The sequence below is a fragment of the Triticum aestivum genome, chromosome 3A, assembly GCF_018294505.1.
Source record: "Triticum aestivum cultivar Chinese Spring chromosome 3A, IWGSC CS RefSeq v2.1, whole genome shotgun sequence".
In the NCBI taxonomy this organism is placed as follows: Eukaryota; Viridiplantae; Streptophyta; class Magnoliopsida; order Poales; family Poaceae; genus Triticum; species Triticum aestivum.
The window spans coordinates 66,074,373-66,086,371 of NC_057800.1; the positions used below are offsets into that span (position 1 = coordinate 66,074,373).

The window sequence follows — 11,999 nt, forward strand, 5'->3', positions numbered from 1 at the left end:
AAATGACTACTACATACAGATGTATGTAGACATATTTTAGAGTGTAGATTCACTCATTTTGTTTCGTATGTAGTCACTTGTTGAAATGCTTAGAAAGACAAGTATTTAGAAACGGAGGGAGTATACTATAGTATGTTTGGGGTGCTGCATGCACCTGCAATGCAAACAAGTTTTGCCATCTGTAGTTAAGAATCCACCATGTAGGTAACAGAAGCTAATGGGTTTAAGATTGTAGAAACAAGTTGCTGCAGCTACAAACTGTATATAACTGATCAAGATTCAAGAGATTGAGTACTACTACTAATCAAGCAAAGAGATGTAATTCTCAGCCGTATCAAGAGTCAAGAGAAGCTCGAGTCGATCGACTTGATCCACCGAGCAGTTTTGGATCAAATCTTTGAGCACAAACTGAAACTAATAGTAGCGCTAGTGCATCGTAATCACAGTTAGCAGATCGACATAGCACATGAACCTTGATCGACGGAAACCCGAGACGGGCCGGGAAGAACAAAGCAGAAGAGAGATCGGTGATCGCCGCCGCGCGCGCTATCAGCCGTGCAGAAGCACCCAGGCGTGGATGTACTGGGCGACGATGGCCGGGCGCATCTGCCCCAGCGCGGCCTCCGCCGCAGCCAGATCGTCGATCGCGCGGAGCAGGAGCTGCTCGGCCGCGGGCGCCCAGGCGTGGGCGACTGCTGGCGGCGACGGCGGCCTGAGCATGACCTGGAAGACGCTGAAGGCCGCATGGCCGTGCGACCTCGCGGAGAGCAGGCGCTGCAGCGCCGTCTCCGCGCGGCGGGCGGCGTCGGCGTGTTGGAGTTGCCAGCTGTTCCACCGCCCCAGCGCGTTGCCCTGGAGCCCGATGCGCGCGACGCAGAGGGAGAAGACGTTGCCCAGGACGGCGTGGAGCCTGCGGACGCGCTTGACCCGGGCGATGGCGAGGTCGATGATGGGGCCGCCTGCTGAAGCGCCCTGGCCGGCGTTGGGCGGCGGGTGCACGCCCGGGCCGAATCCGCGGCAGTCCTCGGCGGCCAGGCCGTACTGCAGGCGGGCGACAATGATGGACCCCGCAATCGCGGTCGTCTCGTTGATGTAGGTGAAGCTGCCACCCGCCGCCCCCGCCGCCATGTTCCTCCACTCCGCCATTGCCGGCGTCTCTCTCTCTCTCTCTCTCTCTCTCTCCGGCGTGAGGAGACGTGATGCTATTTGCTGCCTCGGGGTGGGGTCGGTTGGGGCTATTTCTACCGCGCGCCGGCGAGGTAGTTTCTGGAGTCGGTGGGGTAAATGAGCCGTTACGGTGTGGGGCCCACTTGTCGTCACGCAGAATCGTCTCGCTGCCACGTCAGAGTCCATCGCGGGGGCACGAGCAGCGAGCTAACGTAGCTCCTGACCCACTGGATCCCTGGTCCCACGTACGTGGGTCCACCTGTCAGCGGAGATGTTGTGTCATGGCACTGGTATGTTGACCAAGCTGGGACCTGTGAGCCCATGCCAGGCTGGCTATTTCAGCGACGACGGAGAGGGGAGGGGAGAAAGAACCCAAGAAAGAAGAGAAGAGAGAGAGAGAGAGAGAGAGAGAGAGAGAAATGGCGCAGCCGCCGCCATGGAAGGCGATGTACCTGCCTGTGACGAGCGACGCGATCCGATCCGCCGCCGCCTTCAAGCGAAGCGTCGCCGCCGCGCGTCGCGATCTGGCGTCCCCGCTGGTGCTGGACACCCGCGACGCCGAGGGGCGGTACACCTTGCTGGAGTCCGCGCTGACCCACATCGACCACGCATCCGGCTCCCTCTCCGCTTTCATCATCAACACGGTGGTGGCCGAGCGCCTGACGCTCCACGGCTGCGGCGCCGTCCCATCGGAGCCGGTGGCCCGCATCGGCGACCTCCGCGACGGCCACGGGCGCCACGACGAGTGGCTTGCTCTCGTCAGGCTCCAGGCCGCCAGGGAGCACGCCGAGGACGCGCTCCGCCGAGTGGAGGGGGCCTACACCCTCCTGGGCTCCGTCCGGTTCATGCTTCACAGCCAGAACCCCGACGCTCCAGGGCGCCGGCAAGCCATGGAAGGGCAGCTCCACGCCCTCGATCTCCAGCCCGTCGTGGTCGGCGTGGCGAGCATGTCCGCGCTGGCCTCCTTGGCCACCGAGCCCCCCATCCGCTACCGCATCCAGTGAGAGGTTGATCTCTTGCCTTGATCAGCTCTGCAGGACTCCGCTTGCTTGCTTGATACAGATCGTTCGCGTCGGCTTCTGCCTAGGGCTACTTTGTCTCCTTGATCTTTTGATTGTGAAACCATGGATGATCTATCCGTCCGTCGGATTCGAACTACTCCTACGTTTTGCGGTTCTGTTGTTACTTGCAAGGATCGTTTCGATCGATCAGGGAATTCGAACTACTTTGCAGTTTGTCGATCTGGAATCCCAGGATTATTTGTTGGTGATTTGGTTTGGTTAATCACTTAATTGCTACCATGATGTATGATGATGCGCAGCGTCGGTCGATCATGCCTGCGTAGATACGTGCGTAATACGTGCGTAATACAGTTTGGTCGATCATGCCTGCCATGACGTATGGCGCGTGATCATGCCTGCGTGTGTTTGTTGCAACTTGCAGGTTGCAACGTAAATTGGCAGTGCTGTTTTGCTTTTCTGGGGCATTGCACTTTGCAGTTCTTTGAACTACCACCGGCGACCCCATTCGCCTGCTTTTCACCGTGCAGTCAATTTCTTTTTTCGACGTACCGGTAAAGACTTAAGCCTTGTTCTGTCTCCAATACTTATCTAATCTTGAACGAAAAATATACTCCCTCTGGTCCTTTTTACTTTGCATATTAGAATTCTCTAAAGTCAAACTTTACAAAGTTTGACCGTATTTATATGAAAAAATATCAACATCTGCCATGCTAAAGTTATACAATATGAAACTTTAAGTCATGACACATCTATTGATATTGATTTCAGATTGTGAATGTTGGTACTTTTTTCTATAAAGTTGGTCAAACTTTACGAGGCTTGACTTCAGTCAAATCTTATATGCGAACTAAAAAGGACCGGAGGGAGTACCTCGAAAGTAAAAAAATATTGTAAAAGAAAAACTATGTTCTCCATGTAACTATGCAATTAGTTGCACATTTTCATGGGGTAATGTTGGTCTTCAGAATGTACAGTCACCTAAATGTCATGTGTCAGATCGCAAAAAGGTGCAAAAGAATACGAGCAGTTTTAGGCTTCATTTCTGAACCAAAAACTGTAGCAACAAACCACGTTCAATTCCAGTATGAGCAAACAACCCAAGTGCACACTCTAAACCTAAAAAACTGTATTATCTCAAAAACCAAAAAAAAAACATATAATTGTACAATAAAATAATGTACTACCCTTTCTTTACCTAAAATTGCACAACATATTTACCCTAGGCTGTAGAATGTGCAACTAGCCCATTGCACATTTCGAAATCTAAAATTGGACAAATATTATCGGCAATTTCACATGTTGCATGGTCCTCGATGTAATTTTTTTGTATGTTTCAAGTGTTCTATTTTCTATGGACCTTTATAATAGATTCAGATCCATTAAGAAACCATGATAATCATGGTAACACATTTATACAGCTCAACACAACATTAGCGGCATATGGCAAAGTTAAAAAAAAGTCGAAGTTATGGCAATCATTGATCTTTCGAATATGGAACAAAAATGTTTCACTACTGATTTTTTGTGCCGTCATGTGTCCTTCGAGAGATTGCCTCAATACTAGCTAGACCAACCTGGTTTATGTCCACACCTTTGACGTGCCCACCAAGTCATGACATCACCCTGCCAGAAGCGCATCCTGGGGCACAACAATGTCGTTGCCATCATCAGCAACTTCCCCCATAGCAATTGCCGGCATGCAGCAGCATCCAGCGAAGAGCGAGTTTCTTCATGCTCGCTAATAATTTTTGGCACATCATTAATTGCTTAAGATAAGCCGTATAATTCAAAATAGAACCTATGTTTCAAGTCTTCGACTATCACCACACATGGGCATGAATTCTCTCAAAACTAAACATGCATAAGGAGTAATGTACGTGGATTGGCCGGCCCTAGACGTCCTTGGAGCATGTTGATGGCCATGTGTGCTTGATTTTACTTAGCCCGTGAACATGTATGATACGTGGGGCTGTTTGGATGGCAACCGCCGCCCTCCCCTCCAAAATATTGGCATTGACCCGCATGGTTGGAGTGACTTTGGATGGCAATCAGTTTTTTGGGTTCATAGCCAACTTTTAGGTAGCCTCTTTAGGATTTGCGCCCACACGCGGGCGTTTCGCTGGCGGCGAATTGCTCCGCCAGAAAATTGGCGTGCCGCTGTTTTGGCAGGGTTGCTGCGGGCGAGAGATCCAAACGGCCACCGGGTGTTAATGGAACGATGTGCCTCTTAAACATGCATGCAAAGGTTGATCTCCTCCAAAATGCTAAGTAACCATGCATAGTTCAATAACAGACATATAGGTATAAAAAGGAAATAGTGCTGCCATAGATATAGTACCACCACACCATATGCTACTATATGAAGTATATATAGTTCAACACGACACACTTAAGATTTTAGAAGGTTTTGGCGCAAGCCAATTTGTTATGCTAGTATATACTTCCTCCGTTTCAAAATAGATGACTCAACTTTGTACTAACTTTAGTACAAAGTTGAGTCATCTATTTTGGAATGGAGGGAGTATATATATATATAACCAGCTATATTAATACTAATAATTGTTGGAAATATGCCCTAGAGGCAATAATAAAATGGTTATTATTGTATTTCCTTGTTCATGATATAATTGTATTAACCGGAAACCGTAATACATGTGTGAATACATAGACCACAACATGTCCCTAGTAAGCCTTTAGTTGACTAGCTCGTTGATCAATATATGGTCATGGTCTCCAGACCATGGACATTGGATGTCATTGATAACGCGATCACATCATTAGGAGAATGATGTGATGGACAAGACCCAATCCTAAGCCTAGCACAAGATCGTATAGTTCGTCTGCTAAAGCTTTTCTAATGTCAAGTATCATTTCCTTAGACCATGAGATTGTGCAACTCCCGGATACCGTAGGAATGCTTTGGGTGTACCAAACGCCACAACGTAACTGGGTGGCTATAAAGGTGCACTACGGGTATCTCTAAAAGTTTCTATTGGGTTGGCATGAATCGAGACTGGGATTTGTCACTCCGTGTAAACGGAGAGGTATCTCTAGGCTCACTCGGTAGAACATCATCAGCCTAGCACAAGGCTGATGTGTTATGGAACGAGTAAAGAGACTTGCCAGTAACGAGATTGAACAAGGTATCGGGATACCGATGATCGAATCTCGGGCAAGTACTATACCGGTAGACAGGGAATTGTATACGGGATTGACTGAATCCTTGACATCGTGGTTCATCCGATAAGATCATCGTGGAACATGTGGGAGCCAACATGGGTATCCAGATCCCGCTGTTGGTTATTGACGAGAGAGATGTCTCGGTCATGTCTGCATTATTCCCGAGCCCGTAGGGTCTACACACTTAAGGTTCAATGACGCTAGGGTTATAGGGAAAGTATGTACGCGGTTACCGAATGTTGCTCGGAGTCCCGGATGAGATCCCAGATGTCACGAGGAGTTCCGGAATGGTCCGGAGGTGAAGATTGATATATTAGATGAAGGGTTTTGGAGTCCGGAAGTGTTTCGGAGGTACCGGGTGATGACCAGCATGACCGAAAGGTGTTTTAGGAGCCCCAGCAAGTGTTGGGGGGCTTCATGGGCCAAGGGAAAGGGTCAAACCAGCCCACTAAGGGGTTGTGCGCCCCTCTCACCTATTCCCACATGACCAGGGGGTTTGGGCGCCCCATCTAGGGTTCCCACCTCCTGGCTTGGGGGCCAAGTCACCCAAGGGGGAGATCCCATCTGCCCTGGCCGCCGCCCCCCTAGGGGAAACCCTAGGGCGCCTCCCCTTGCCCTTGCCCCTATATATAGTGCAGGTTTTGGGGCTGCACAACACATGAGTCTCTCTCTCCCAAGGCGCAACCCTACCTCTCTCCCTCCTCGTCTCTCGTAGTGCTTGGCGAAGCCCTGCTGGAGTACCGCGCTCCTCCACCACCACCACGCCATCGTGCTGCTGCTGGATGGAGTCTTCCCCAACCTCTCCCTCTCTCCTTGCTGGATCAAGGCATGGGAGACATCACCGGGCTGCACGTGTGTTGAACGCGGAGGCGCCGTTGTTCGGCGCTTAGATCGGAATCGACCGCGATCTGAATCGCTACGAGTACGACTACCTCATCCGCGTTCTAGTAACGCTTCCGCTTAGCGATCTACAAGGGTATGTAGATGCACTCCCCTTCCCCTCGTTGCTAGATTACTCCATAGACTGATCTTGGTGATGCATAGAAAATTTTAAATTTCTGCTATGATCCCCAACAGTGGCATCATGAGCTAGGTCTATGCGTAGATTCTATGCACGAGTAGAACACAAAGTAGTTGTGGGCGATGATTTGTTCAATTTGCCTGCCGTTACTAGTCTTATCTTGATTCGGCGGCATTGTGGGATGAAGCGGCCCGGACCGACCTTACATGTACACTTACGTAAGACAGGTTCCACCGACTGACATGCACTTGATGCATAAGGTGGCTGGCGGGTGTCTGTCTCTTCCACTTTAGTCGGATCGGATTCGATGAAAAGGGTCCTTATGAAGGGTAAATAGCAATTGGCATATCACCGTTGTGGTTTTGCGTAGGTAAGAAAACGTTCTTGCTAGAAACCCATACCAGCCACGTAAAACATGCAACAACAATTAGAGGACGTCTAACTTGTTTTTGCAGGGTATGTTATGTGATGTGATATGGCCAAAAGGATGTGATGAATGATATATGTGATGTATGAGATTGATCATATTCTTGTAATAGGAATCACGACTTGCATGTCAATGAGTATGACAACCGGCAGGAGCCATAGGAGTTGTCTTAATTTATTTATGACCTGCGTGTCAATGAAAACGCCATGTAATTACTTTACTTTATTGCTAACCGTTAGCCATAGTAGTAGAAGTAATAGTTGGCGAGGCAACTTCATGAAGACACGATGATGGAGATCATGGTGTCATGCCGGTGACGATGGTGTTCATGTCGCGCCTCGAAGATGGAGATCAAAGGCGCAAGATGATATTGGCCATATCATGTCACTTTATGATTTGCATGTGATGTTTGTCATGTTTACATCTTATTTGCTTAGAACGACAGTAGCATAAATAAGATGATCCCTCGCAATAATTTCAAGAAAGTGTCCCCCCTAACTGTGCACCGTTGCTAAGGTCCGTTGTTCCAAAGCACCACGTGATGATCGGGTGTGATAGGTTCTAACATTCGCATACAAGGGGTGTAAGCCAGATTTACACACGCAATACACTTAGGTTAACTTGACGAGCCTAGCATGTACAGACATGGCCTCGGAACACGGAAGACCGAAAGGTCGAACATGAGTCGTATAGTGGATACGATCAACATGAAGATGTTCACCGATGATGACTAGTCCGTCTCACGTGATGATCGGACACGGCCTAGTTGACCTGAATCATGTATCACTTAGATGACTAGAGGGATGTCTATCTAAGTGGGAGTTTATTGAATAATTTGATTAGATGAACTTAATTATCATGAACATAGTCAAAAGGTCTTTGCAAAGTATGTCGTAGCTCACGCTTTGGTTCTACTGTTTTAGATATGTTCCTAGAGAAAATTTAGTTGAGAGTTGACAGTAGCAATTATGCGGACTGGGTCCGTGAACTAAGGATGGTCCTCATTGCTGCATAGAAGGGTTATGTCCTTAATGCACCGCTCAGTGTGTTGAACCTCGAGTATCGTCTGTAGATGTTGGGAAACATCTGACATACACGTTTTGATGACTACGTGATAGTTCAGTACGTAATACTAACGGTTTAGAATTGTGGCACCAAAGACGTTTTTGAAACGTCGCAGAACATATGAGATCTTCCAAAGACTGAAATTGGAATTTCAGACTAGTGCCCACGTCAAGAGGTATGAGACCTCTGACAAGTTTCTTAAGCCTGCAAACTAAGGGAGAAAAACTCGATCGTTGAGCATGTGCTCAGATTGTCTGAGTACTGCAATCGCTTGAATCGAGTGGGAGTTAATCTTCCAGATGAGATAGTGATGGTTCTCCATAGTCACTGCCACCAAGCTATTGAAGCTTCGTGATGAACTATAACATATCAGGGATAGACATGATGATCCTTGAGCAACTCGCGATGTTTGACACCGCGAAAGTAGAAATCAAGTAGGAGCATCAATTGTTGATGGTTAAACCACTAGTTTCAAGAAGGGCAAGGGAAAGAATGGATACTTCATGAGACGGCAAATCAGTTGCTGCTCTAGTGAAGAAACCCAAGGTTGAACCAAACCCGAGACTATGTGCTTCTATAATGAGGGGAACGATCACTGAAGCAGAACTACCCTAGATACTTGGTAGATGAGAAGGCTGGCAAGGCCAACAGAAGTATTTTGGATATACGTCATATTATTGTGTACTTTACTAGTACTCCTAGTAGCACCAGGGTAATAAATACCGGTTCGGTTGCTAAGCGTTAGTAACTCGAAATAAAAGGCTGCGGAGACTAGCTAAAGGTGAGATGGCGATATGTGTTGGAAGTGTTTCCAAGGTTGATGTGATCAAACATCGCACGCTCCCTCTACCATCGGGATTGGTGTTAAACCGAAATAATTGTTATTTGGTGTTTGTGTTGAGCATAGACATGATTGGGTTATGTTTATCGCCACACGGTTATTCATTTAAGGAGAATAATGGTTACTCTGTTTATTTGAATAATACCTTCAATGGTCTTGCACCTAAAATGAATGGTTTATTGAATCTCGATCGTAGTGATACACATGTTCATGCCAAAATATATAAGATAGTATGATAGTACCACGTACTTGTGGCACTGCCATTTGAGTCATGTTGGTATAAAACGCATGAAGAAGCTCCATGTTGATGGATCTTTGGATCACTCGTTTTTGAAAAGATTGAGACATGCGAACCATGTCTATTGGTAGATATGCATGAGGAAACTCCATGCAGATGGATCGTTTGGACTCACTTGATTTTGAATCACTTGAGACATGCAAATCATACCACATGGGCAAGATGACTGAAAGGCCTCGTTTTCAGTAAGATGGATGTCACACCCTAGCTAGTCATGCATCAGAGTGTGTGCATCATGTTTAAATTTCCATTTAACTTGAAATGGGGATCTGTGAAACCCTCAGAATCATTTCTGAAAAATGACCCAAATAAAAATTTCTCCAAAAGGGTCCAAGAAAATGCTCATGTTGCTCTCTGAAAATATTGGACAGAGATAAAAATCAAACCAATATTTTTAAGAGCTCATAGGTATTTAATTTGGGCATTTGGAATTAATGCATAAATATTTGCATTGGAAATATATTAGTTATATATATTAATATATGTCCAAATATTATGTCAATTATAAAGGAGCTCTGGAATAATATATCTAGCTCCTGCAAAAATTGGCATAAGGTAAATAAATGATTTAATATATTATTTAAATCAAAACAAATGTCAGAAATTAGAAAAAGAAAAATAAATAAAAGGAGGAGCTTACCTGGGCTCCTCCCTGTGCAGCCCAGCCAGCTGGCCGGCCCAGCCAGCAGGCGGCCCAGCCCGCCTCCCTCCTCTGTCGTCTTCGTCCTCGACAGAGGGAGGGGAGTGTGGCCGGCGCGCGCGCGCGCCACCGCGCCACGCCACCTGCTCGCCTGCCTGCCTGCCCTCCCCTCCTCGTCTCGATGCCCCGGACGACGCCACGCCCTCCCCCCTGCTCTCTCTCACTCTCCCGCGGTTCTCCCCTCCTCTCCCTCGCTCTCTCTCTCACGGACGAACACCACCATCGCCGCCGTTCGCCATAGCAGCCGTCACCGGCCACCCCTCGCCCCTCCGCTGAGCTCAGGAGCTCCGCCGCGACCCCCTCTTCCTCCCCACCAAGCCAAGCCTCTCCGGAAGCCCTGCATCGCCGCCCACGTCGCCGTTCCCCTCCTCGGCCACCGGAGATCGTCGCCGTCGAATCGGGAGCTACCGGACGTCCCCGAGCCCGCTAACCATCCCTGCAGCTCCGCGGTGAGCCACTGACCCGATTCCCCCTTGCCCCGTCGTCCCTAGCATCCTGCAGCTGCCGCCCCCTTGAGCTCCGAAGCTCGCCGCCGCCGTGCCTCGTCGCCGTCGTGGCCACACTCACCGTAGCGCCCAACCGAGCACACCCACATCCTCACCGCACCGCGTAGAAGCCGTAGGTGCCAACCCCGCATCTCCGCAGCCGTTGTAGCCTCGACCCCGAGCTCAACCGAGCTCCGGCAGCCGCCACGGTCGTCGCCGTCGTCGGTACCGGCCACCTCAGGCACGACCACCACCACCGTTCGACGCGCGAGAGCAAGGGCTCTCCAACGAGCCCAAGCACGGCCTCGTCCGTGCCCTGTAGCGCGTTTCCGCATCGCGCCGCCGTCTCGGGCCTCGCCGGCGTCATGTCGCCGGTGGGTTTGACCTGTCTGACCTGGGGTTTGACCCCCCAGGGTCACTGACGCGTGGGCCCCGTCGGCCAGGTGGTCAGATTAGTGCTAATCACCGCTTAATTAACCCCCCTGACACTGACAGTGGGCCCCAGCGCCACTAACCCCTAATTAGGAATAAATTAACCCTGTTAACCCCCCCTGTCACTGACGTGTGGCCCCCACACGTCAGGTTTGACCCCAGCCAGCCGCAGTTGCCCGCTGATGTCATGCTGACGTCATGCTGGCGCAATATTTATATTTCTGGATTTAATTTAAATCAGGAAATTCCAGAATATTATTTAAACTTCAAAAATTCATAACTTTTATTCTGTAACTCCAAATTAGACAAATTATATATGAAAAATGATCAGAAAAATCCAATCTATCCATCTGTACTATTTTCATGCATGATCAAACAAGTTAAATTGATGTTTTAAGCAGAACAAGGAAAAGCACTTTAAAAGGCCATGTTTGAGTTTGAAATTTGAATTTTTGATTCAAATTTGTTCAAACCGCTCTGGTCTTAGTTGCATTAGCCCAACACACTCATATTGCTATGTTTCATGCATGCATCATATTGTTGCACATTGTTTGGTGATGGTTGTGTATCGGTGTCCTTGCGACAGGTTCTGCCTCCGAGGAGTACCGTGATTACCCTAACGAAGAACCGTATCAGTGCATCGAACCATCAGGCAAGCAACCAACCATTTGATCATATCGATACAATCCCATGTTCTCGCTTCTGCTCTCTTTTACTGCATTAAGACAACGCATTTCAAACTGCTGTGTGCTACGGTAGTTGAACCCATTTCCTCTGCATGACCTGTCATTGCCACAGTAACTAGATGAAACCCACTAGCATGTGTAGGAGTTGATTGAGCCATATGCATGTGTTGTTCCTACCTTGCTATGCCTGCTATGCTTAGAGTCGTGTCAGGGCTGGTTCATCTGGGTGATGGGCTAGAGTGAAATGTTTATGTCGGTAATGAGAGTGGTGTGGTGAACACGATTTGGTAAAGGTATCGATGAGAGGCCATGTAGGAGTACATGGTGGGTTGTTTCATTGAAGCCGACTTAAGCACTGAGATCTGTATGTGTGATTTAAGAATCAGCTACTACCATGCATTGGGCCCGAAACCAATGGACCCTCTCGGCTTCTTATTCACCCTAGTTCTCCGTCCAGGAGTTGCAAGTAGTTTCTGGTGTTTGTAGCCTACTGGAGGCCGTGGACAGCGCTGACCGTAGGGGTGGGCTGTGATGCGGTAGGTACGTGGCACGGTGTACCGAATACCCGTTAGGTATCTCGGGAACCCTGTTCACATCGTTCGGGGCCGTATGGGAAACCTCGGCCGGACTCCCTGCGGATGGAACCTGGATAGGCGATAAACCTGGACTGGAGGC

At 48.8% G+C, this 11,999-nt stretch overlaps 2 protein-coding genes across 2 annotated transcripts; one reads left to right on the plus strand and one right to left on the minus strand.

Moving 5' to 3' along the window:
- Nucleotides 1-334: 334 nt before the first annotated feature.
- LOC123057929 (uncharacterized) lies at nucleotides 335-1,263 on the minus strand. Its single transcript, XM_044480790.1, has one exon. It carries the CDS (start codon nucleotides 1,144-1,146, stop codon nucleotides 550-552), a length of 597 nt encoding a protein of 198 aa, XP_044336725.1. The 5' UTR covers nucleotides 1,147-1,263; the 3' UTR covers nucleotides 335-549.
- A 249-nt stretch (nucleotides 1,264-1,512) lies between these two features.
- On the plus strand, nucleotides 1,513-2,420 carry LOC123057930 (uncharacterized). Its single transcript, XM_044480791.1, has one exon. The coding sequence runs from the start codon at nucleotides 1,587-1,589 to the stop codon at nucleotides 2,169-2,171; it is 585 nt and encodes a 194-aa protein (XP_044336726.1). The 5' UTR covers nucleotides 1,513-1,586; the 3' UTR covers nucleotides 2,172-2,420.
- The last annotated feature ends 9,579 nt before the right edge of the window (nucleotides 2,421-11,999 follow it).